General features: G+C 43.9%; 1 protein-coding gene across 3 annotated transcripts; it reads right to left on the minus strand.

Annotated features, from left to right (window-relative positions):
- Positions 1 to 1,211: 1,211 nt before the first annotated feature.
- srfb (serum response factor b) lies at positions 1,212 to 26,550 on the minus strand. 3 transcript variants are annotated; one of them, XM_026190466.1, is made up of 8 exons: positions 25,437 to 26,549; positions 18,328 to 18,594; positions 8,604 to 8,844; positions 6,166 to 6,330; positions 5,788 to 5,898; positions 5,139 to 5,336; positions 2,209 to 2,285; positions 1,212 to 1,674 (listed from the first exon to the last, which is right to left on the minus strand). In XM_026190466.1, exons 1-8 carry the CDS (start codon positions 26,085 to 26,087, stop codon positions 1,591 to 1,593), a joined length of 1,794 nt encoding a protein of 597 aa, XP_026046251.1. In that variant the 5' UTR covers positions 26,088 to 26,549; the 3' UTR covers positions 1,212 to 1,590. The 3 variants fall into 3 exon arrangements, with proteins under 3 accessions (XP_026046251.1, XP_026046253.1, XP_026046252.1); XM_026190467.1 differs by having other exon boundaries at positions 1,573 to 1,674; positions 2,184 to 2,285; positions 25,437 to 26,550; XM_026190468.1 differs by lacking the exon at positions 6,166 to 6,330 and having other exon boundaries at positions 25,437 to 26,548.
- Positions 26,551 to 26,919: the final 369 nt, after the last annotated feature.

A 26,919-nucleotide genomic window follows, 5' to 3' on the forward strand; every position in this document is an offset into this window, starting at 1 on the left:
AGAAGGCTCTCAGTCTAATGACTCATTCTTAATGATTGTTGAGGTACATACTGAGATTGCAGTCAAACAGGGTCTTACACTTCTAGCTGAAGGGAGTATAACATAAAGCACCTGAAGTCACTTTGCCAAATTAAGAGATCCTCATTCTTAGAAAAATAATTCTAGTCATCACTTGAGCAACAGTGCTGTGATTGTGTGCTGAAGAGCAATGCAACGTCTGTACAGTGCGATTACCTGCTCTTGTTAAAACCAGACTTTGGTGCCCGGTGCCTTGATGCGGCTTTATTAGCATCATTACAGTTAACAGATGCTAATCGGCACTCTGCTTTAACGAGTCAGTCTTTCAAATATGGTGGCATTACAAAAATAAGTGAACAATCTCCATCTAATGTCACTTAAATATTCCTTTATGTCTCTAGGCGTGAACACAAAATGTAAAAATAATAAAAAAAATACAGATTTGTGACAAAGGAAACTTGTTTCCACTGGATTGTCATAGTTTAAATAACTTCTGCACTGGAAGTGCCAGGTTCGGCTTCATTTGGAAACCTCACATGTGAAACTGATGTAATACCAAATGGAAAATTTCCCAGCCCCACCCTCGCTCAAAAAAAGGATGTGGAGAGTAAATGAAAATGATGATGTACTTTGTGACCCAGCTACCCGGAGTCTGAAGGACAGTCCTGCAAATATCACAAAAGGAAAAAAAAAACGTCCAAAAAACATCCAGGTTTCTTTCTCCATCTTGTAGTGAAAACTCCCAACAGCGTGACAGTATATACCAGCAAATGATGGTACATTAAATTAATTTACACTGACATGTAAATAATTCTTTTTCTTTATCCAAATCAATTTCATGTACATACAAAAACCACTACGTTAAAAAAACAAAACAAAAAACAAAACAACTACATGCCGCTGCACAAAATTAACCAGGATAAAAATACAAATCATCAATTAAAAAAAAAAAAAAATATGTACATTTCCAAATCGATTTTATTTTTTAAGTCGATAAGCATCTCCCCGCCCATTTACAAACCTCAGATATGTGCGCACACACTGACACATGCTTGTGCACAAACTGCTCACACTGGAACATTCAGACAAACAAATGTCTCTTTGGCTGGTGTGAAGCTGTGGCACTTTGCTGTGTGTGTGTGTGTGTGTGTGTGTGTGTGTGTGTGTGTGTGTGTGTGTGTGTGTACACACACACATGTAATTACATAATGTCAAAATAAAGAAAAAAACCACACACACACGCGCAAAAATAACACCATCAAACGGCATAGAAAATAGGTTCCGATGATGGATTTAGCGCTATATCTCCTATGCATCATATATATATATATATATTCCAAAACATACTGTGTAAGGGCCTGCCACACATAGGCCCTTGATTTTGTGTGTGTGTGTGTGTGTGTGTGTGTGTGTGTGTGTGTGTGTGTGTGTGTGTGTGTATGTATTATAAAGTCACATTCAGAAGTATGATGTGAACCCACAAAGGAAGGCATCAATAAATAGAGATGTCAGTCAGTGTGTGTGTGTGTGTCCCTGGGTCTGCCGTGTTAAACAGCTCCAGCCGTCTGTCAGTCACTCTTTGAGTTCTGTGCTGTTCACCACCTGGAGCTCCGTCAGGTTACTGCTGCTGCCGCTCGACTGCTGGCCAATCACCATCTGGAAGGCAACAGAGCGATGTCAGGAGACACTACATCAGACAGCCATCGCACGTCATCACATCACACAGATGGAGATCCTGCTAAAGTGCATGCCATTTATCACAGAGTGATGCTGCAACAGATGCTGATGTTTTCTCTGTTATGTGTGTAGGCTGCGGTCTTATCTATTAGAAGACGTTAGATCCAATTAAAGGACTATTTCTCCTATTCCAGTTCAGTGAGGGGATTTTCCCATCTGCATATAGTATAAAATACAGATTAATTTGATATAAAATGACATCAATAAACTCCTAAATATTCAAGTTCTGGTTTCCATGCACTGACAAGGTGGTTTTGAGTCTATAGCATGTGTAGAAAACAAGTAAGACACTATGCCAGCTTTCATTCAAAAAAACAAGAGCCACAGGCTCTATCGAGCCTGTGGCCTCCTGAGTGCCAGTGCTCTGTTAGGATGCATTAGTGCGGTCACATGGCATGCTGGTTGCGTAGGGAATTTGAGAGTTTCACTTGTAAAATGCAGATCTTGCCGTACTGGGTGTAGCTGCACTGCTGAGACAGGGATCTGCACCGTGCCTGGAGGTGCTGTGAGGAACACCTGAGGGACACCACCTATGTGAAGAAAGAAAGAAAAAAAAAAAAAAGGAAAAGATACATTGATTAGAATTTATTGATTACACTTTTTTAACCCTTGTGATGTCCTCCCGATTTGCATACAATGCAGTTCATCAGGGGTCAAAACAAATTGAGAAAATAAAATATTTAATTGTTTAGATAATTTTGACTATCTGAATAACTAGAGAGTGCTGTATGTTGAACTTTAGTGAGAAAGTTTTTTTTCAAGCATTTATAAATTTTTAATGGCAGCAAATAATCACACTGGTGGTCCTCAGGGGTCAAAAATGTCCCCACTTCATTTGACTGTTTTTTTAAAGTATTAAGTATAAATTGTCAATCAATTCAGTGTTACACCTTAGTTTTACTTAAGACCAACACATTAACACATAATTTACCCAACATTTTACATTTTAGGGCCACCAGACCTTCTTTACAAAAAATACACCCTGTTTTTTAGCGAAAATAAAACAAGAAAATTAAATATTTAATTAAATTAAATATTTAAAAAAAAATTTTTTTTTTTAAAATTCTCACTAAAGTTCAACATACAGAGTGCTGTATGTTGAACTTTAGTGAGAATTCTTTTTTTGAACCATCTATAAATTTTAAATGGCAGCACATAATCACACCTGTGGTCCTCAGGGCTCAAAAATGACCCCGTTTGCTTTGAAGCAACAAGTATAAAATATCATCCATCTCTGTGTTTCAAGGTTTTATTCAACTTTATTCCAACTCATTGCCTGACAGTTTTCTATATTTTGGCATGGTAGGAGGGCATGAGTCTGAGTGAAGGCAAACTTTCATGAGGACAAAGGCGTGTCCATATTTGACCCAAGTGCAGGAGGAAGCTCAGGTTTATTCCTCTGCACTGGTCCCATCATGGACAGCATTCTTTCTGCAGTTGCAGGCCAAGGGGCATATACAGTAAACAAGCTGTTACAGGTGATTGTTTTCTTTTGGAAACCTGCAATGTTAGGGACAACTCGTGTCCTGACTGCAGGACAGACGGTTTGCCATCGCACACGAGCATGTTCCATGTACAGCTGGACCTGCATCACATGCTGCCCATGTTTTTGTCTCAAAGTTCCCTGGTTTACTTGGATGTTCTGTTGGAGGGGACAGAGTCCTCTGAAGGGGACTTGGTGCTCATACAGTCACATCAGTACCAGGATCTTACATCACAGCAGGAGGAACACCCACTTGTGTTTCAAGTCAAGTCAACACCAACACACATCATACACCTCAAATGGGAGCACGTTTGTGTCATGAACGACGATCATCTATTGTGTCTTTATCAAGAAATTATGTCCTTTTTGTGCTTCTATGATTAATCTTGTGTCAGCATGAAAACTTCTCTACCAGACTCAGGATGTCATAAACTGGCCGTAGCGACTCTACTGGATGCACGGCAGTAAGAATCAACACACCCACATATGCCTACAGCTGCATTCGGTCCATTTTTCTTCCTCTCTTGTTGTCCCTCCTTGTTCGTCATCGAGTTGGCTGTAGAGCAGGTCATCTGCTAATTGGATGGTTGTTGGTTCAATCTCTGTGTGCTCTAGTCTGGAGTTCTTACCAAGGTGTCCTTGGGCAAGTTACTGAACCCCAACTTGGTCTCTGATGCATCCATTGGCATGTGAACGTTAAAAAGCAGAATACAAGCAGAATACACTGTGTATAATGCTTTCAGTACTCGAGTAGAAAAGCCACTGAAGGAGTATGGGACCTGGCACATGTGCTTGGACTGTGGTAGATCATCTTTCTCTGAGGCACATGAGAGAGTCATGCATCGTCTGTCACTGGGAAGGTTAGAAGACCAGATCAGTGTTTCCTCACGTTACTGCAAATATTCCTCTGTCTCAGCTGATTCCTCTTTCCTGCTTGATTCTTTGTCTTCATCATAATTGAAATGGATGATGTGTAGTCCTCTGACACATCTTCTATTTCAGTTTCACATTCTGAAAATTCAAGAAACTTCAAGAAGCCCAGTCACTTTCTCTCCATGCTCCTCAGACTACCATGTCCTGGATGCCTGAGAACCTACTTGAACATAGTTCAGATTCTTCATCACTTTTCTTCACTTCATAGCCTTCTTCCACTTCTGCAGGTGGCTGATGTGCTTTTTCAGAGAAAGGGTAGCATGTGCTCTAAATATTGACAATATTTTCTATATCTTCTAACCCTGGATCTTCCTGAACATTGATTCTCCCTCCTCATTATACTAGAGGACAATATGTGCTTTGTCCTACTGGTCATTGCTTTGCACAACATGGTAAAAAAAAGTATGCTCATCAAAGTATGCAAATCTCCAGTGCAATGGAGGCTTTTGAGGATACTTTCTGTGTATGTATTATTGTAGAGTCTACCTTACAATACGAAACACTTTGATGCGGCTGTTGTTGTGATTTGGCGCTGTATAAATAAAATTTCATTGAATATAGAGCACCTGCCTCCTCATTGTGCTGCCTGTTGTGGTTGTTATGACCAGTGCTTGACCCCACACATCAGTGATCCAAGATCAAAGATGTTTGAAAACAGTATGGTGTGAAAATACGGCTCTTTGCAACACTTTGTACTTTGGGGTCATTTTTGTCCACGAGGGCCAACAACGTTATAAAATTCAATAAAAACCACATAAATAAATCAAATTACTTGAAACTTATTACAATCATTCATAGTATAGTAATGAATAACTTCTGTTATTTTCAGCCCATTTGATGAATAAAAAACACATTTTTGATAGCAAAAGATTTCTTTAGAGGACAAAAATGACCCGTGGACATCACAATTAATTACAATGCAATCCACATGAGCCACTCAGGAAGCTGTGTGTGCTCGGAGCCTCACCTGTGTCTTGGGCTTGTGCGTGGGACACCTGCATTGCCGAGGTCCCCTGGGAGAAGGCGTTGAGCACAGCCAACCCGCCGTCTGCCAGCGTGGGCGTGGAGGCATACATCACTGTGTGCGGGCTGGGGTACATCATGTGACCTGCCACAGACGTTGGCACTGATGAAGTGACAATGGTTGCTGGGAGACTTACTGTGGCTGCAAGAAGAGCCAGAAAGGGAGGGAAGCGTCATTCAATGGGTTAAGTGGTGTTTATGCACACTGGCCAGCAGATGGCACTTCATATCTATCCAAATTCAACTGCTAACTCCTACTCATGCAATGTAGAGTGGCAATATTACTCCGTCCTCTGGGAATCAACTCATCCAAACAAGAGGAGAGCAAAAACAAACAGTGCACACAGTAAGAACACAACATATTATGACCTAAAAGGATTTTCTTACTAAAAATTAACAATCAAAAACTCACAAAGGGATCCCATTTCCACTCGCCATCATGATGGGAATAATTATGTACACTGTAGTTTTAATGTTGTGGGACCAGTGTGCAGTTTTTGTTAAACTTTGGTTCACTAAGAAAATCTACAAACCCTGTTTGGAACACGTAAATCTGCCTGAAAGACACACGAGTGTCTGTGTGGTTGGCCTACCAGTGGAGTTTGTAGAGGTGTGGGAGATCTCAGGGCTGCTGTCACTGTTGGAGGTGGGCTGGGTGTTGGGATGGACCTGGATAGCTTGGAGCTGCTGGGGTACCCCTGGGCCTGGAGAGACACAGCGGGCAAAAAGCCACTACGGTAAGTCATCAAACACCTCGCCCAGGCCCAGAAGGGCTGCAGTAGTGTGTTAGGGATGAGGGGTGCAGCAGTGAGGACAGCGAATGGTAGACGAGGTAGAAGTCATGCAAGCAGCATTAGGTGCATGATTATAGAGCAGAAAAGGGAGCGTTAGCAGTGCTAGCAGCAGAAGGTTTATGAAGACATGATTAGCACAGGACACGCACAGTCGTGGCAGCATGCAGAGCATGTCACCTGTGAGGGAGACAGCAGCAGGGAAGCGGAAGACAGCCTGCTGTCCCTGCTGTGGCTGTGGGGTGACGGCCAGGGCCTGACCATGCTGCCCCTGGAGGGCCAAGGAGTGCTGTTGCAACTGACTCAGAGGAATGGTGGGGGTACCAGGAGGGAGAGGAGTGCCTGCTGCAGGGGTGTGCACACAAATGCACGCACGCACACACACACACACACACACACACACACACACACACACACACACACTCTAAGGTTAAGTCTAAATATGAAAGGATAATGCAGTTTGAGAAAGAGCTAATACGTTCATTTCGCATGGAGTTCACTGTCACTGTTAGTCGTTTAATACCTTCAGTTGCTCGACATTTTGGCAGCACTTTAGGCTGGAAACACACTTTCTCTTTTTTTAACATTTACCAGGGCTTTAATCAATATGTTTTTTTAACGTTTAGAACACCGGCCTGATAACGTGACGGCAACCAAACAAACAGAATGAATGATTTTCTGTGAGTGAGTCTCATTTGCAAAGCGTGTTTTGTGAGTCTTTTAAACTGGATTTTTTAAATGTAGTTATTTCCTTGGACAATGCTTGATGCTCTTATGTTGGCGTGATAGCCTGACACCGATGGCATGGTGTGAATTGTGCCACCAGCGTGCACATAAGTGCACAAAACTATCAACTTCTACACATTCCTACAAGGTCAAAATTCCACAGTGTGCTTTGGGTTAGCAAGTGACGCTTTTATAAAAGGTCACCGACTGAAAATAACGCAGAAGTTGAAATTTCATAGATAGCCACGTGAGTAAACGACAAATCAGAGGTCACCTAGTGGTGTGGCGTTTACTTTCAGCACTCAAAGGTGTGTGTTCAAAAAGCTGTAAAACCTGAATCTGCAGGCGTGTGATAGGTCATGTGACGTAAACACTAACTAGGTGAAACTGTCCTTTTGTAAATCCCAAATCATCCACCTGCTGCACAACTTGTTCTCATCTTCCTCCATCCAAGTGAACTAATGCCAGCCATTTCATTTCTAGAACGTGACTCTGGAGCTACACCCTCACGTTTGGTCATATGCTCCACAGACAGTTGCTGGAGTAGGGTGGGGGCAGGCCCCTTCAAGCTGTCAGCTGAGGAGGCTTTAGTGTGGGAGGGTGTGTTGTTCCACCTGGCGCTGCTGCTATGTGCCAGACAGGTGGTGAGGAGGAGAGAGGGCGCGAGTGAGCGAGCGAGAGAGAAAGCAACAGAGGGTGCGGTGTGGGGGGGAGAGAGCGAGAGAGAGGGAGAGAGAAAGAGAGAGAGAGAGAGCGTAAAGGTTGCAGAGTAAGATGGTGAAAGAAGAAAAAAACCCCACATTTTTTTAAAAAGGCGGGAGGACAGAGGCACTGCCTGGCTGTCCTTCACACGTCAGTCAAGATAACAAATAGTCCCCATTAGGCCATCGTGTGTCTGCGCCGTCAGACGCTGTGGCGGAGCACAGACAGCAAAATCTAGTGAGTGACATTACTGTCAGTGCTAAGATAATACAACTCTGACGAGCGCTGGGCATGTTTGGCTTCACAGCTGTAGCGACACTACTGTGACAGAAGACAACATGGCAAAGACTGCCCCCACTGTCTAACAATCCTCAGAACTGTGAACAGAGCAAATAAATATTCCAAAGCATCCTATACAGAAGGAATCATTTTAAATATCTTTTATTGAATTTTTTATATTTTTAATGCCTTGACGGGCAACTGTGATCCTCTTGGAAGTGCCCCTATAGACCCGTATCTGAAAAGGGGAAGCGTAATGAACAATTAAGGGAGAAATCATTTAGACACTCTGGAGGGGACCTCAGATCGAAGCCTGCAGCCCTAAAGTCCTCACCGACTTCCCTTGGGTTTTAAAGCGTCTGCCCTAAATGAAGGGTCACGTCTCGGTCGAGACCACTCTGTCTCCACAAAGTCCGCCTCACATCCTCATATATAATGTCAGCGCAAGCCACCGATCCTTCATTGAATATTCATGACTAATTATGGCCCTTGTTCATCAGCCCTCGCTGCCAGGTCTATTGTGTCCCTCTCACCTAATTATTCCTGTCCCCAAGTGACAATCAAAGGCAGGGCCACTCGCCAACAGACGTGGCTCCCCTGAATACTGGGGGCTTTGTAAAAACCCGAGTGTTGGCTATGAAGAGCTGTTGTGTGATGTAAACAGCCCAGAGAGAGAGAGAAGGGGGGGCACGAGCACTCTGAGATGACGGCTGAGGTCACGCCGCAGTGCCATTTTCATTCTAATCAGCTAATAAGCTAGACAGCACGATGACATTAACAAAACATGAAGGCCAGCAGGAGTGTCTCTTCCAAAGGATGAGGTCAAAACAAACAAATCATTAGGAGTATAAAAACTGAGCTGTGGATGATGAGGACGAGAAGCCCGGGTGGGTGTTTGCTCTCCAACGTACCGGGCATGAACGTGAAGCCGCCGGGCAGCTGCATGACCCCCGTGGAGGCGCTGGCAGTCTTGAGGACGGTCCCGTTGGCACTGATGTTGCTGTTGGCCGAGACGGGGGCCAGGTAGTTGGTGATGGGAAACGAAGATCCGCTGCTCACCTGCATGGTGGTGGAGGTGGTGGGTACTGTGGACTGGGCGCTGCTGGCCGAGCCTGGCAGGGTCGCTACTGTGAACGTCGGCTTCAGGGCGTCCTGTGGGAAGAAACCAAAGGGTTTAGTTCGGCGTTCCCCGGCTCGTGTCAAAATTCTGAAAACATGTTCCGAACTGGAAATTTAGGACTTAATAAAGCCTCGAATTAAAAACTTCAGCTTAAATGAGTAACTGTTCAAGGTGGCGTTTTTGAGGCTAGCATTTCCAGCTCCAGAAACGCCAACAACTGCACACCTAAAACAACACAATTAATGGGGCTTTTCCTCCACGGGCAGCTGAACACGAGGACGGTTGAAGGGAGAAGCCTTTAATTCTCGGAGCATTTCAGGGACCAATGGATGGCTGACATAAACCAAAGCAGGTTTTAACAATCACAGGGCAAATGGCATAAACAAGCTAAAGAAACAGCCTGGGACTCTTCTAATTGCATCCATATGTAAAACAGTGAGCAGCACAGGGAAGCATTTCTCTGCACGACGACACCGAGCCTTGCAAAGAGCAGCGAGATGGATTCTCAAGTCAGCTCCGAACGCAGGGATTTTATTATGGATGGCAACTTCAGACTAATTGGAAAAACATTTGAAACCCCATTAAAATGCAACTCCATAACCCCCGAGAGAGGAAAAAAAACAAAAACCTATTAAAATCATAACAGTGAGAGCGAGGAACATGACTGTGCATCCTCTTTTGTGCAACACCTGACTACTCGGCATCAGCCATTTATCATCTGCAGCCGTTTCTCCTGCAATTAACATCCAGCCCTACCCGATCTGCCGCCGCTTTATAATTTTGTTGAGTTTCTATGACAACTAACTGACCGCGTAACACGGCGGCTTTGCAAAAATAAAATAATACCTTTTTGAAAAAGGCACAGAAATAAGGCAGATGAGGCAAACTTGAGATGAAAGGATGTGAGATGTAGCATCGCACCAAAGAGCTAATGCGAACATCCATTGAACCGCCGAGCAGGATGTGTTGGCGAGTGGGCTGCATGATAAGAGCAGAGTAGGCGTTAGGCCGAGACTATAAAGTACATCGAAACCCACCGTGCCCGTTTCTACACACTCGCACAAGCTCTTATTCACATGATACTAATGATCTCTAATAGCACAATGGGAGTAAGCCTACACATTAGAAGGCATTTAATAGTTGGCACGTCCATGTGGGTTCAGTGTTCTTTGAGGGCTTGAGTCCAGGTGATTGGATTCAATCAAAGAGAGCTGCATCCACATCCAACAGGGATCCTCGGACTCTTAACATTTCCACAGAGGATTTAAAAATAAAAATAAAAAAGGATTTTTAATTTCAAAAGCTAACCCTGATGTGGCCAACATATCAGCTCCCTTTAGTCTGGTTAGAAGCAGTCATCATATATCACCCCGTCTGCTTTTTTCAGCTGCATACACAATGAAATATTACATGGATATAATACAATTACCATTAACTTGCTGCACTATTTGTCAGCTGCCTATGAACTCTGGAACTTGCCCCCTACCCCCCCAATGTCATTTATACTGTCAGCAGTTTGAGGCCAGCCAACTTCCTGGTGATAAACGATTAAAATATTTGATGTTACAAGCTGGAAAAAAAAAAAAAAGAAACATTCCACCTCACGTTAGAGCATATTTAGGTGGTCGGTTACGTGGCTGGATCCTTCAAAGATGCAGAGTGAGTGAATAATAAATGTATAATGTCTGGAAAACACATCTGCCTGCAACATCACACCGGCTTACTATGAGGAAGCAAGTGAAGCAAGCGTACTGCATCTTATAGGGTTGAAATTCCAAAAAAAAAAGTAAGTGTGCACCTGCTATTGATAAGAGGAAAATCATATAGAAGTAGGCGAAGCCTTCTTCTCTCAGTCCTATTGGCTTTTATATGTAACTGATAACGTGGGTGAGAGGTGGAGAAACCAGCATGCTACTGATAAGCCCTTCCAACCACACACTAGCCATGCAAACACATAAATGGAGCTACTGTAAGGACAAGCTTGCTGTCTTACGCCACACTGCAGTCTAATCAAATAGTAATATTTACAACAGTCTTTTAGCATGGCTCCGACTAATCATTAAACAAAGGCTTTTTTTTTTAAAGCCTATAAACTCCTCTAAGTGTCGCAGTTAACGCAGAGTCTTCCAGACTTCACTCTCTTTAACTGTGGGGTTACAGACAGACAAGTCTGAGAAAAGCTGCTCCGCTTACAAGAATCTACAAGTGCAAAACTTTGCACTGCTCTTAGTTAGCTGGTCCACTCAACTCCAGGCTCTGCTGAGGGGCTGTGACAGTTCAAGGTCCTTTACCTCTTTAGTTAAACAGCAGCTGGAAAGTTGGAGGGGGGAGGGCCTCGCAGCGCTGTTCTGCCCTTTCAACCAAAAAGGAAAACGAAATAAATTCACACAACAACAGCCCGTCGCCCATTTGCTATACTATAACTGTCATTCATCAGCGAGTGATTGCTGACAGAGTGAGGCACAGCTGTCACTGCACCGTCCTTCTCCCAGGAGGCTTAACAATGAAACTAAACTAAACTAGACAAAGGGGGGTAACCGGGTCTGCACTGGTGCACGGGCCACAGGTATCACTGATGGCACAGAGGGAAAAAAGCAATGAGACCACAAGTAAAAATGGAGATATAAAGTATTTCATGAAAGCCAACAGAGCTTGAAGTGTAACTGTAGGGTTTTAGCTACAGTAGCAGTAGAAAGTGTGTGTGTGTGTGTGGGGGGGGGGGGGGGGGGGGGGTAGACTGAGCAGAGTCAGACCTGTGTGTGAGGTTTGAGACAGGGGACAGGACAGGGGCAGAGTACAAACAGCTGAGGGCACAGACAGCTGGCGGGAAACCTGAGCACCTCTGAGGGAGAATTAACCCTTTCCGGCCCGCAGAGGCAGCAGGAGGCCACGTGTAAAGACGGCTGCCATCTGACACCAAGCAGCTCTCACCGTTCAGGTCGCAAAACACGACTCTGAAGCAGACAGATATGCCGCTCTGAAGAACTGCTCCGTTTTTTTTTAAACGTGTGTCTTCTGCTTCCTGTCCCTCCTGAGATCCAATAGGGAGCAGGGGTTTGGCATTCAGAGGGTCAAATAGAGCAATTAGCCTTTGTGCTAGTCAAACAGTCCAGCCGTACCCCCACTATCTCTGTGACCTACATAGCCAAGTTTGCTCTGACCTACTGGTTTGTTTGACCATCTCCGTGTGTCTCCTGTTCAACTGGCCCGTCTATAAACGGTGCTGGCTTTCATTTCAGTCACGGCGGTGCATAGTAAACATAGGCCGAGGTGGTGTAATGCATTCTTTCAGAACAGAAGCGAGAGCAGAGGATCATTCTTGTGATGTAGCCAACGCTTCAGCTCTGTCATTTCCTGCTTAAGCCTCGTTCATCTCCTATCTCAGTACACGGTTACAAAATGATACAGCATATTAATAAGCATGAACTCCACCCCTTTTTACCATAACACACCAACAGTCTGTTTAGCAGATAACACTTAATATTGGCTCCGAATTAACTAGTCAGTAAGTTATTGTTATACTTTTATATTGTGTTGACTGCAGACGATATTAAGCGGCCGCCTTGGTTCAGATTACTGAGTGGATGGAAATCTCAGCAGGTACTTTTTCCTGCCCACTTACATCCTACCACATATACACAATTACCGAAATCTTAAATCATTACAATCACTGTATGCGAGTTGAGAAAACACTCACAGTCATGACTGCAACATCTGCATGAGTTCAAAGGGTAACGGTGAAAATAAAAAGGTACCAAGACTGTACCTTCAACTATTTGTTCTTATCCAACCAAATTCTCACTGGTGGTCAATCCCGACTGTGACTTTCATAGGGAGAGAAAGTTACATCAAGGTATGATCTGTTAGTTTTGGAAGAAATACCACAAGGAAAAAAAAAAAAAGTGCTTCTACAACTGTGACTTGCCCAAAACGGTGACTGATAGCTAATTAATGTTTACATTTACAATGAATATTACTTCAAATGGTAAGTGTTTAAGGCTTTATGTTTTAAGTCTCAGCATAACTATGGGTAAATTTTAATACAAAGGGCACTAATAGAGGTCTCAAACTGCTCATTCATTAACAAGCACATCCATACACTTTGCTCTATGCTAAACTATCTTTCCCAACACACCCCACAAGGACTCTTTGACATGCAGACTGGAGGAGTCGGGGACGAACCTTGGTGTATTTAGGAGGTGGCCAGCCGCAGCCTCAAACCACTAACATCCATCAGTAGCAGCAGCCACACCAACCTGGATGTAAACTGCTGATCTAAATAAAAGTTGACTACAGTCGACCCTTTTATTTGTGGTTTTCAAATCAGCCTCACTATGGCTCAGAACACTAAAAACTAAACTAAACCTAACCAAAGCACGACCTTGTAAAACATCCAGCTTAGTATAATGAGGTACCCCAACGCAGCACATGAAGGCAAAATTTATAGTTGTGCAGTGGAGGGCTGAGTCGTATCCAGTAAGAAATGAATCTTTGGGAGTCAGACTGCGCAGCCCTTAGTTTGCTATGCAATCTATTTTACAAGACAGGAACATCTTTTTCCCCAGCGATGGGGGGATCTCAAGTATTACACATCCTGGCTCTCCTCTATGCACGGTGAACATATGAGATTTTAAAAAAAAAAACAGATCACACAAAATACGAGAAAAAAAAACAACAACATTCGCACATCGAGAATATGTTCTTATAGCTCTTTCATTTCTCTTAAATTTTCTGCATCCTCAAGGTTTGTGTACATGAGGAAAAAAATTAAAATAAAAGCTTCCCAACATTCGCAGGCACCAAACAAGGAGCCGTTTTAAAGGCGGAGGAAATGAGAGAGTAATTAAAAAGGGAAGGACACAAATGATTCTCTATTCATGTGGGATTAATCATTCCAAATTGAAGGTGACAACTGGCAGGCTAGTCCAGTGTTGGTTGGAGAGCCCATTGTGCAGTTTAATGGTGGCTGGCCCTCGTCTAATCTCCCATTTGCTGGCTCCCATCTCCCAGTCTGTCACCCTGCCAGCAACATGGAATTTGCAGCTCCATTTGGGACTGCTAAAAAAGGCAAGGCAGCCCAAGTGGAGGAGGTGCAGCCAATGGCGGCTGACCTGTCCAGTTGCTTGCTGCAAACTTAAGGGGGAGGTGGAGGACGGGATTGCGAGGCGGGGGGTGGATGACATGGCTTTTGTCGCAACGTTGCTTTCCACCACCTCCAGCGCGATCGACGTGCTTCATACATGTTTACAGATGTGCGATATAAGCTGTCAGATCTGTTCTTCTCCAGAACTCGGGGCTGCCGGGGAAAACAAACATGCCGCCGCTCAGTCAGGACAAGTGAGCTCACTCTGGACGTTTTCTGGTCAGTGTTGCGTGGCAAAGTGAACTGTGATAATGAGCGCAGCAACAAATAAACTTCACGAGGAGCACAACAGCAGTGACACCAGCAACCAGAACCAAAGAGGAGGGAGGGGGGAGTGAGGGATGAAGTACGGGAGAAAAGGAGAAGGAAACAGTGCGGGTGGGAGGAGGGGGAAAACCAGAGCCGACTCTGATACTGAGAATTCGATGCCAAGATAGATCATCTAAGTAAGCATAAGTTGTGGGATTTGCTATCCCCTTCCAAAAATAACCCAAAAAGCATAAGAAACAAACATCTGCACTGTAGGGACGTAGTATTACTCATAAACTATCTCCAAAAAAAATGCAAGAAATGCGCAAAAAGCAACAAATCTGCCCTCTAATGTGGTTTCATTTCTCATGTATTCCACCTTTTCCTCTTAACATGCCTCACTCAGACTCTACGTCACACATCACTCTCCCACAATTCCTTTCAAAAGTCCTGAGAGGACCGTCTTGAAGTTACTGCTGCTTTTATGTGTGCTGACAGAGCAATAACAACAAAAAAGCGAGGATTTTCCACAGTGAGTCACACACTAATCTTAATGTCTTATCGTCTCAGGACTCCTTTCGGCTCGAATAAAAGCACTCTTAGGGGGAATGAACTGATCCTGCACTGGAAGACTGCTGAACGTAGAGCCAAAGCAACGCTTCAGGAAAGAAGTCTGTGCCGACTAATTTCGACCAATATCTAGGGGAAAAATGTGAGAACATTTCCACAGCAGCTGCTGCGTTTTACCACAAAGAAGAAATCAGAGGCAAAGACACATGACAGCCCAGCTAGTGACGGATCGGTCCAGTCAGATGGAAAGAAGACACTGCGCTGCGAGGCAGAAAGGAGCTGTCCATCATTTCATAAACAACTATTTGAAATGAAGAACTCCCCTCCCCCATCATGCCAATTTACTCGTGATGTTTTATGTTTAACAGTGACGTGTGGCTTTTTCAGGTTATAGCTTAATAACAATCTATCAGTGCACAGCTTGGTGAATAGACTCATTTGCTTTCTTGCATAGGAAATCAAATGGATAAGATCCCACTACCACAGTCTTTATATTTTACCCAGCATCGCAACGTTACCAGAACTGGTTTTACTTTGTGAAATGTGCAACATGCTTACATCTATATAGCAATTGATGGATGGACCTCCCTGAGCCTGGTTCTGCTGGAGGTTTCTTCCTGTTAAAAGCTAGTTCTTCCTTCTCACCCTCCCAAAGTGCAGCATCTTTGATCGTTGGTGTTTTCTCTGTGTCGTTGTAAGGCCTTTACCTTACAATGTAAAGCGCATTGAGATGTCTGCTGTTGCGATTTGGTGTTATATAAATAAAGACAATTGAATTGAACTTTTCCAGCTGACCACTCAAAGTGTTTTAAACTACAAGTCACGCTTAATCTTTATTCTGTGTATCTCCCACTACTTTATCTGCCTCACATCCACGGCCAATTTAGAGCCACCAATTACACCCAGTATGCATGTCTTTGGACTCTGGGATGAAGTGAACACAGATACAGGAAGAACATGCAGACTCCAAAGCTGGGGTTCAAACTGAGAACCTGCTTACCTGCTTGTGACCCAACAGTGTTAAATGCTCCACTACCATGCCACTCAAATGTACTGCAGACCAAATCATTTCTCCTTTAACTTCCTAGGACCTGGCGTCCACATATGTGGACATCACATTTTGGGTTGTCTAACCCAAAATACAAAGCTTTGTTCTACAAGGGCCTGATATCCACTTACACGGACGTTATACTGCCACTGTTTTTCAAAATTTAAAGCGAATGTCCTCATATGTGGATTTCATTTTTCTCAAACAAAAATCAGGTAAAAAAGAAATCAATAAAAAAATCTGGTAATTCTTTGTTTTTACATTCATCAGGTCCCAATCAGCAAAGAGAAATCAAAAATGCATGCCATGAAAGAGTTCACACATACAAATAAATCAGAAATAAAGGCTTGTACTCTAAAAGACGATACTTGCTCCAAAACTAGGGAGACTTGAGCTTTTCTGATCCAAGGAATAATTTCAGGCATAAAATCTTCCTTTTCTCCAGTACAGACAGAGCTACGCTAGCCATTTCCTTTGTTTTCCAGGCTTTTCGCTAATCTAAACTAAGCCGCTGTGTGCTTGCCTCGAGAGTGGTATTGAAAGACAATCAGTGAACTAGCTATTACACTGTTTCTGTTAAGCCCTATCAGTTTATTTTGTCATTTGATTTTATGAGCGATGCTAAAGGCACCAAATTACATCTACTTCAATCATCTAAGCTTTTCCTTTTTGCTTCTTCAAAAGGTTATCCGCTCCCCCACCAGTCTTTGCAAAACCCGGATTGTTTAGACTACAGTGGAGTGTATTCATGACATACTATTCCTGATGAACAGCGTCCAGACTCGGCAGAAGTTCACGCTGCAAGCACACACATAAAACGATCCCTCGCATTCGAGGGATCCGATCCACCTGCTTGTCCTGTCCTAACCGCCTGACGAAATCTCGCCCGCTGACGATTTCTGCTGCGTCCCACTGTACACAGGGGTTCACGAGGTCTCACGCTAGCCTCCCACACTCAAAACTGCAGTTGGGGGTGGTGGGTGGGAGTGGACGCTCAGAGGTCACAGTATCACAGCCAGTCACCCAAATAGCTGTCACATGAAATGGGACGAAAAATGTTTCCAATACACCCGCTCATATCTACTTCCAGAACCCACCCCCTACCCCCCCACTCCCTGCCCTCCATATCACTAAAATGAGAGGAGGTGGTGGTGCTGGTGGTGGAGGAGGGTGTGTGTGTGTATGTGTGTGTGTGTGTGTGTGTGTTGGGGGGGTGAATCACAGGACTCCAAAGACAGCTGCAGCTTATAAGGAATGTGAGGGGCCTCAGCCAAGAGTGCAGGCAGGGAAACCATACCATATATGGCAACAGAGGCAGAACTAATTTTTATCAATGAGCAGAGCGGGCATGAGAGTGGCTTAACATGCAAAGGTTGATCTCCCATCCCTGACGATGTATGGCATGTGTTAGTTAGCGCCTTGTGAAAACAGCATGCGGGCAAACAGTATGGAAGTGTGCGTCTTCAAAGGGGAATACTTAAGCTGGGTAAACAGTCGAGGGAATCCAGCACGTGATTGCACAAAGCTGACAACAGCCACCGATCAATTCAACGCTAACGCTTCAAACCCTTAGATGTTTTAAAGTTCAACGACACAGAAACCAAACTTTTTCATTCAAACTTAAAATAATAATTGGGAGAAATTAAGTGAAAGGTTACCTGTTGTATTATTATTGATCATTTCTATAATGACGCAAATTGTGAAAATGCGCAACATCCAAATATTTTAAGACTCACACATTCTGTTAAACAACTCAAAGTGAATATCAGACGTCTCTGTCCCAAAAATCAAACGTAAACAGCAAAAGCCTCCATATAGCAGACGGCGTGTTTCTCGTCCAAACACAGCCCAGGCCTGCAGTGATTTATCTTCACGAGTGTTACGAGGTTTTCCTGGATGAGGGGTCAAAAAGGTAAAAGTGAAGACGGCTCTCTTTTTGGTGGAGCGGGGATAAATTCTGCACGTCTTATCCGGCTTTCCCTTCTGCACGAATGCTTTGAAGGACTACTGAAGACTTCTTGGTTTCACTGAAAAAAACGATTTGGTGCCCAGAACCAAACCGCGAGCCCAAACCAGAAGCCTCACATGTTAACGGGCAAAAGTTCAAAAGTGTGTTTACAATAGGACAAAGATTATTTTCCACAGCTGCTTGTGGGTTTGATTTATTTGTTCTCCTTGTACGCTGGCCTTTTCTGGAGAGATTTCCCATTATATCCATTAGCGACTCTACTGTGCTTTATGAGGGGTTTTGGGGTTTTTCTTTAATTTGCACTGAAATCCATGTCTCTATTAGAGAACAGACAGTGAGTCACAATGACTTTAGTACCTGAACGCAGGAGAGATGAGCTGTGGAGACAGATACAGGAGTGAGCGCAAATTATTAATAGTTGACCTTTGCTCTTTTGAAACGAGGCAGCGAGTCTTATTATTTATTAAATGTTTGTATTTTTTGTCTTGGCCAGCTGGAGGACCGGCCTGCAACCGCTTTCACTTTATGATACTCACCTTTGTGTCGCCCATGCTCTCCGACTCCGACACCTGGTAGGTGAGGTCAGTCTCCTCAAACCCGGTGGCGCTCATGCGCTGATCTGTGGACGGGTCGGAGCGCGGCGGAGAGTCTGGCGAGTTGAGGCATGTCTGGATCAAGGCTTTGCCCGTTTCACTGGTGATCATGGGCTGGAGTTTGCGAGTAGCAAAAGTGTACACGTGACCCGTTTCGCTGGCCACAAGTAGCAGAACCTGGGTTCCCGTCAGGGTGGAGAGTTCATAGGCCTGAGAAAGTGAGAAGAAGATGTGATTAACCGACCGAGAGAACGGGCCAAGAGTCGAGCTAGAAATCCAAACATCAAAAAAAAAAAAAAAAAAAAAAAAAGAGCTAGTTCGCCAAATTAGGGCTTGGATTACCTTCACATCATGTGCAAATTAACCCTAAAAATGGAGGAGGGAATGAATCTGTGGGAAAACAGCCAAGAGAACACTAGAATCTATAAATACTTCTTTGGTGGACTCTGACGTATAGCACAAATGAAACTAAAATAACACAAGATAAGGCTTCCCAGAATAGAGAGTGTGATATAGTCGAGAGACTGATTGCAGGAAAGTGCAAGCTTGATAGACAGGGGGAATAGTAGTAACTGAGTCTTGACAGGAGGAATATTTTAAACACTCAGAGGTGGCTGCCTGCAAAACACGAGGTCTCCGTCGCACTCCGCCGGCTCGTCATTCATCGCACAGCTTGCAGACACTCGCATTAAAGCTCCCCAGAGCGAAGGGAGAAGCACACCGAGATTCAGCTCCATCCAACGCACACACACGACCGAGTGCACCCTGATGCTGCACTCGGTGTGAACTCCTGAGAAAGCCTTTATCTACATGAGTCATCAGTTATCTGGAGGATGCTCCTGGTGCTGCGAAGGCACAGTGCCGTTACCATCGCCTTGGCAAGCACAGCGTACCCAGAGCCGAGCTGACAGATGTGCCGTTGCAAGGTGGAGCGGAACACACTGTCAGACGCAGCAAAAAGGGGGAGGGGGAGGACATGAATCACATTCAAATTAAAGCGTTTTATTGAGCAGTTATAAAACCCATGTCGCTGTCCGAGTCTACTCCACCATAGTGTGCTCATTATGGACCGTATCTGTCCTGTCTTCACTATCTGACCACATAATCGGCTTTAGTGTGCAGTAACATGACGACAGAGAACATAAAGGCTAATGATGACTAGCTGCAACTGCAGCGGCTCGCCGGCACGCTGCACTTATTTAACCTGAACGATTCGACTCCGACTTAGTGCTGCCTGCAGAGGAGGGGTCCCTAACAACAGAGCTCGATGTTTGGCCAACATCCATGACAGAAAAGGAATAATTTATCAAGTTGAGAGTGCTATGTGGCAACACAAGCTACATAGTGCTTTAATAAGTTTCCTTGCTCTGCTGATTTTCACATAAATATTTATGACTGCAGGGCGTGTGTGTGGTGGTGCTGCTGGTGGCGGTGGTGTTCCTCTGACTGTAATTGGTTCTTATGCCACAAAATATGCCAGCCAGGTCTATTTATCAAATAACTGAGAAAAAAAAGAAAAGAAAAGACCCATCCACAAACAACTGAAAGTAAATGTAGTTTTAACCCACTCCCACCCAAAAAAGGGTTTTCAGGGTTTGTCTTCTTAATTAATGCAAGTCCCAAACTTAGTCTTAAGAGAAGTCAGCTGTGGGTTTAAATCCCTTGAAAGTCTTGGTTGGTCTTCCCTTCTCATGCAAAGGCGCATTCAGCAATTTTACAAAGATGGCCACAGTAAGGATCAATCGCTTAACTCAGCGGCCCCCAACCTTTTTTGCGCCACGGACCGGTTTATGTCCGACAATATTTTCACGGACCGGCCTTTAAGGTGTCGCGGACAAATACAACAAAATAAAACCAGTACCGGTACCAAAAAACAGAAGATTTATTCATAACACAAGGGAAAAGACCCAGGGAAACCGAGTTAACGATAAAAACGCTAAAGAGAAAAATTAAGATATAAACCGACAAAACCCCTGAAAACCATATATTTCACACCCAAGCCTCAACTCCCGCGGCCCGGTACCAAAAGACTCACGGACCGGCCCGGGGGTTGGGGACGCTGGCTTAACTTACATACACTAGTCAGGTACAACTTGCAAATACTTGGTTGAACCCTTCTGCCTTCAGAACCATCTTTGTGGAACTGTCCCATGATGTTAATCTCCCATTCCCCCACATCCCAAAGTGCTCTACTGGACTGAGATCTGGTGACTGTGGAGACCGTTTGAGTACAGTGAACTTATCGTGTTCAAGAAATCAGTAAGATGATCTGAGCTTTGTGACATGATGCATCATCCTGCTGGAAGCAGCCTAGAGAAGATGGTTACACAGCAGTTATAAGGAGATGGACATGGTCAAGTAGGCTATGCTGTTTAACAGTTGGTACTTGATCGCCCACACTATGTTGTTTGCACCATATTCCGATCATACTATTTGCATGTTGCAGAAGAACTCAAGACTCATCAGATCAAGCGAAATTTGTCTGATTTTAGGCTCGGTTTCATGTTCTTAGCAGATAAGGTGGCACCAGTGGGGTCTTCTGCATCTGCGGCCTATCTACTTCAAGGTCTGACATGTGATGCATTCAGAGATGCTTTCCTCCATATCTTGGTTGTAACCCGTGGTTGTTTGAGTTACTGTTACCTTCCTATCAGCTCGAAGCAGTCTGGTCATTCTCTTCTGACCTGTGACATAAACAAGGCATTTTCACCCCGTGAACTGCTCCCCATCTCTCTTCTTTGGAGCATTCGCTATAAATTTTCGATGGTTGTGAAGAAATCCCAGCAGATCAACAGTTTCTAAAATACTCAGACCAACCTGTCAACAACCAGGCTTCAATCAGTTAAATCTCCTTTCTTGTATATTCCTGAGCTCCATTTGAACAGCAGGTCGTCTTGATCATGGCTAATGTACTTAAATGTATTGAACTGCTGCCATGTGATTGGCCGATTAGACATCTGGGTTTTAAGAGTAATTGAATAAGTGTACCTAATACAGTGGGCAGTCAGTTTATGTACAGCAGCTATCTCAAGTGCTGAAAATAATATTTGTTCTAACTTTTCAGAGATATTCTCAGAAGGATTTGATGATTGTGTTACTAAATGTTTTATTTTATTTTCAGACCAAATATGCTACTTGAAGATAAGAAGCAGGGCTCTGTGAAATTGGCAGCCATCCTTTAATCCTCTAAACTTTAGTAGACTAAATTATTCATCATGTAGCTGAAAAATCTAGGACTGACCCATACTGAAGTTCCAATTTGGCCAAAGCCAATGCCTCTCCTTTTTTGTATTTCACGCTACCATTAAAAAACCCCCAAAACACTAAAATATTTAACACAGCAGATGAATATCAGCCATTCAGCTGAGACTAAATGCAATCGTATGTCAATGTATTCCTGAGGAAAAATGAATAACTGCCAGATACACAGTAGTTTGCAGTCCTTCACCTTCTATGTCAAGAAATAAATAAAATACTAATAGAAAGTTCCTGAAACCTAACACTGTGCCTTAAAAGTCTCATAAAATCACCAAAGTTATAAGAAAAAGAAGCAGAAAAATGTATTCTTTACTCAATTTTATTTATATAGCACCAAATTGCAACAACAGTATTTTAAGGTAGAGACCCATTAATAACAGAAAACAAAAAGTCCCAAAAATCATATGAATCCCCTATGAGCAAGCGCTTTGGCGACAGTGGGAAGGAAAAACTCCCTTTTAACAGGAAGAAACCTCCAGTAAAACCAGGCTGAGGGAGGGGCGGCCATCTGCCACAACCAGCTGTGGGTGAGTGAATGAAGACGGGAAAAACACATGCTGTAGAAGAGAGCTGGAGATTAATAACAAATAATTAAATGCAGAGAGGTATTTAAAGACATAGTGAGTGAAAAAGGTGCTGGAAACCCCCCAGCAGCCTAGAACTATCACAGTGTAACTACTAAGGGAGGATTCAGGGTCACCTGATCCAACCCTAACTATATGCTTTATCAAAAAGGTATCAAAGTTTAAAGCCTAATCTTAAAACTAGAGACAGTGTCTGTCTCCTGAATCCAAACTGGAAGCTGGTTACACAGAAGAGGGGGCTGAAAGCTGAAGGCTCTGCCTCCCAGTCTACTATTAAAAATCTAAGAACCACAAGTAAACCTGCAGTCTGAGAGGAAAGTGCTCCAATGGGGTGATACGGTACTATAAGGTCACCGAGATAAGATGGGGCCTGATTATTCAAGAGCTTGTATGTGAGGAGAAAAAAAAAAAAAAAAAAAAAAAAAAGTATGTGAGGAGAAAGATTTGAATTCAATTCTGGATTTAACAGGGACCCAATGAAGAGAAACCAATATAGGAGAAATATGCTCTCTTTCTAGTTCCCATCAGTACTCTCACTGCAGCATTTTGGATCAACTGAAGGCTTTTGAGGGGCGGTAATGCCATCCAGAGAAAGCATCTGGGTAGAAACTGTGTTACTAAGATTTTATTGGGGCAGAGTACAATAACCTCAGTTTTATCTGAATTTAGAAGCATAAAAAATTAGAGTCTTTAAAAGATTTCTGCAGTTTAACTAATTGGTGTGTGTTATCTGGCTTCATGGGTAGATAAAGCTGGGTGTCATCTGCATAGCAGTGAAAATGTATGCTACACCTTCTAATGATAGTGCCTAAGGGAAGCGTGTATAACGTAAACAGAATTGGTCCTAGCACGGACCCCTGTGGAACTCCATAATTAAACTTACTATGTGAAGAGGACTCTCCATTTACATGAACAAACTGGAGTCTATTAGATAGAAATTATTCAAACCACTGCAGCGCAGTACCTTTAATACCTACAGCGTGCTCTAATCGCTGTAATAAAATGTTATGATCAACAGCATCAAACTCTGTACTGAGGTCCTGCAGGACAAGCACAGAGATGAGTCCACTGTCAGAGGCCATGAGAAGATCATTTGTAACCTTCACTAAAGTGGTTTCTGTACTGTGATGAGCTCTGAAACCTGACTGAAACTTTTTAAATAAACCACTTCTCTGCAGATAAAAGGAAGTTTGGAGATTGGCTTGCAATTTGCTAAGGACGCCGAGTCAAGTGGTGGCTTTCTAAGTAATGGTTTAACTACCTGACGGCCTGTGGTACATAGCTGATAAATAAATATAGGTTTATCCTTCCTTGAGCAGTCTTGCAGGAATTCTGTCTAGAAGACGATGGTTTGGAGCAAATAATGTGTGTGACGCTGACAAGTTATGATTTCTCTAATGGTTACAATTTTATTTGTGAAGAAATTCATGAAGTCATTACTCATAGGCACAAAAGCATTTAAAAAAAAAATGTAATATTTCAATTAAATGACAAATCATTCTTTCATTAAACTCATCAAAGCAGGAAAAACTTTAGGTGTAAGTAATAGCATAATGAATATATGGACGCACTCAATTTAGCCGAGGCCATTCCACAGCACTGCACCTGAGCTGAGTCACACATAATGTTCTTCATACCACTTGTGCTGCTTTCCCCACTATAGAAAGTCATATCATATATGCCACATATTAGTACTAATTGAGTAACCCTGAACCTCAAACTGACGTAATTATTTAACAGTGTGTGTTTACAAGGCTGCAAGCTGAGGCACACATAAGAAGAGAACAAACAGGCCTGTGCTACACTAACTGCATCCTTCAAAATGAAAGTGGGCTCATCCTAGACCAATCTATGAATCTTCCCACTCCACCCACCTGTCATTTTCTGTGATGGCTGGCATAGTGTGGGCAACCTTTTCAAAAAAAAAAAAAAAGAAAAAGAAAAAGAAAAGAAAACCATCCCCACACTGTGTCAAATAGTGTTCATGTTGCCAAGAGCCTACATAAAGACACCTCAGTTTCCACGACAACAGTCTGGGATACATAAAAAGAGAGAAACACAGCAGAGCGCATGGTGCAGCCGAAGAAACACAGGGACAAGTTAAAGGAAAGAGGGGGGAAAAAAAACTCCTGGACTCCAATAAAGCACCTCTTACAAGTGTTTATTTAAAGTCATGATGAAAAGTGGTCGAGTCCACATCACAATAACTGCTGGGCTTGTGGTCAACAGCTGACCCCAGCTCAAGTAATCCACTCTCCGTGACTCTATACCAAACGGTGGTGTTTTATTGTGGCATCAAATCATGTGGGTGAGCTGTGAATTTCCTCAGAAATGTTGCTTTAAGGAGACAGTAATGAGAGCAGTTATGACTGAGAAGCAAGGTTTGTCATCTTTAATGTCGCCTGCTTATGAGCAAGAGTCAACTGACAAAACTGGAAACCAGGACAAGTCATCAGTGAGACTTAGACGTCTGTGTAATGTACAGCACCATAATGCATGCACAGACAGACAGCACCCCACCACCACCACACAACCCAGGCTTCTCGCTTCTGTCTCAGTGTTCTTTGACCGTTCTTTGGTCTGTTTCCCTGGGGTTTAGTTAGCTGTTGGCACATACAGGCCGACTGCTGCTTACTGCCACATGGCTGCCGCCTGTAAGCAGTGACGGAGTGAACAGGCTGTGACTTGTGATGAGAACTACATCTAATAGTTGCAAGGATGTCTGTGAAGGTGTGTGCGGGTATGCATGCATGAATCAGTTTATACGTTTCTGTGTGTGATAGTTGGGATTGGGGGTGTCATAAATAGACCTGTCATTTGCTCTATTCTATTTAAAGCCCAGTGGCTGTCATGAATGTTCTGACTTCCTCACATCCACTGAGTCACTTCTGGACCACAATGGCTTTGTCTTTCATAAGAAATACACTGACACAAGACTGACATCAGGTCAGCAGCATGTAGGCTCACATGAAAAAAAAGAAAAACCCCAACCCAAAGTCTTTCTTGTGGTTATTGTAATAACAGATGCACACTGTCCCAGGGTGTTGTGATTTTTTTAAAAGGTTATTAACAAGTGCACTTCCATGAATGACTGCAAAGCACCCTACAGTGTGACACTGCTGTACTTCCAGGCCAATCAACAGCTAAAAGAGACTCTCAAATCAAACGCTGGCGCAGCTGGATGAGATCCAGACGCATCACCTGACTCACCTTCTTCATTATGCCCGTCTTCCTCTTACTGAAAGTGGTGTACCGTCTCAGCTTGTTGTCAATAAATTCCATCTTTATCTTTACGCGTCCACGTGTCTTCTTGCCCGGCTTTGCCCCGGCGACCCCTCCGGGCACCATGCTGTAACCTCCGGGAGATACTCCTACCTCCTGCCCCGACACCGCAGCCTCCATCTCCCCTCTCTCCCGCTTCACCCCTCTCCTACTGTCCCCAAGTGAACCCACGGGTTCGTCATCATCTCCGGAGTCCGAGTCGTTATCTGAGCCGCTGCACAGAGGCGCACTCTCCCGGTCCGGATCGAAGCGGGTTCCGTGAGGCAACATTACTCCTGGACTTAAGCCCACCATGCTGCTTTGAACGGAAGTCTGAAGAGGGTTTACACCGGTCCCGTTCCCCGGCCTCGCACCTCTCGGACCCCCTGGACCATTAGCTCCCAGCATCCCAATGGTATCTCTGTCCCCCTGTCGCCCTGCAGCACCGGTACTCTCGCTGACCCCGGGTAGAGCTTGCCCTGATCTGACAAGAACGGGACGAATCCCGCTGCCGACCAACCCCGAGCCGTGTCCTGTGGTACCCCTGCCTGAACCCGAGCCGTTTCCAGGTGGTGCCGATCCAACCTGGCTCGGTAACATTATATATTTACTGGAGCGAGTTTTTTAAACACCAGCCAAGACAGCTGGATTCGGTTGCCTCGTAAATGACTGATAAAACGCATACACGTCCGGGCCACGATATGTAAACAAACCCGACCAAATGATGGTTCAGAGACTCCAGGAAATTACCGAGACAAACTTTCGAAAGTGATGCTGCCCCCAAGACCCTTCAACCCCGGCTCAGTTTGCTTCACCCTCCTCCTCTATTTCCAAAACTCTGAGCACTTTCTCAAAAAGGAAAGCGCGAAGAGCGACCTCCATATTGCTGCGCCACGTCACCTAGTCCGCCATGTGAACCGAAAATAGCTCGAGTGTCGATTTGCTCGCACACAAGTCGAAGTTTCTCTCAGATAATGTTACAGTATTTCTCTTTCCGTGTGTCACAAACGAACATAAACCTCAAAATTTAAGACAGCGAAAGCGACAGCGGAGTAATACCTCAGCCGAGGAACTACTTCCCTCCTTATAAAGAGATACAATGTTTCCTTATTTGGTGCTGTCTCTCCTTATTTGGTGAGTCACAGCGTCGTGTACGGATTGGCTGAGGATTATCTGAGGAGTGCTGTCATTGGTCAGCGAAGCACACTAATTAGAATAAATACCAAAATGGTTGCGCTAACCGACAACGTCACCGTGGAGAAGTAAAAAGGCACTAACATAACAAAACATCCAACTTTTATTTTATTTATTTATTTTAATTACCCACAGGTTGTGGCGCCTATACCACACAGCAAACTCCCATTTTCCCGGAAGTTGAACTATATCATCTCCTTTTATCTGAAGTGCATGTGTGCGGCACTGTTACTGTAGA

This window comes from Astatotilapia calliptera, chromosome 13 (assembly GCF_900246225.1).
Source record: "Astatotilapia calliptera chromosome 13, fAstCal1.2, whole genome shotgun sequence".
NCBI lineage: Eukaryota > Metazoa > Chordata > Actinopteri > Cichliformes > Cichlidae > Astatotilapia > Astatotilapia calliptera.

Bases quoted from the DNA above. Each gene is read 5' to 3' on its own strand.
- srfb (XM_026190466.1), bottom strand. From the start codon at position 26,087: ATGTTACCGAGCCAGGTTGGATCGGCACCACCTGGAAACGGCTCGGGT. The intron at 5,337-5,787 runs GTAGGCCAACCA...CTCTTCTTGCAG, and splicing joins CACCTCTACAAACTCCACTG to CCACAGTAAGTCTCCCAGCA. The intron at 2,286-5,138 runs GTGAGGCTCCGA...TTCTTCACATAG, and splicing joins CGCACAAGCCCAAGACACAG to GTGGTGTCCCTCAGGTGTTC.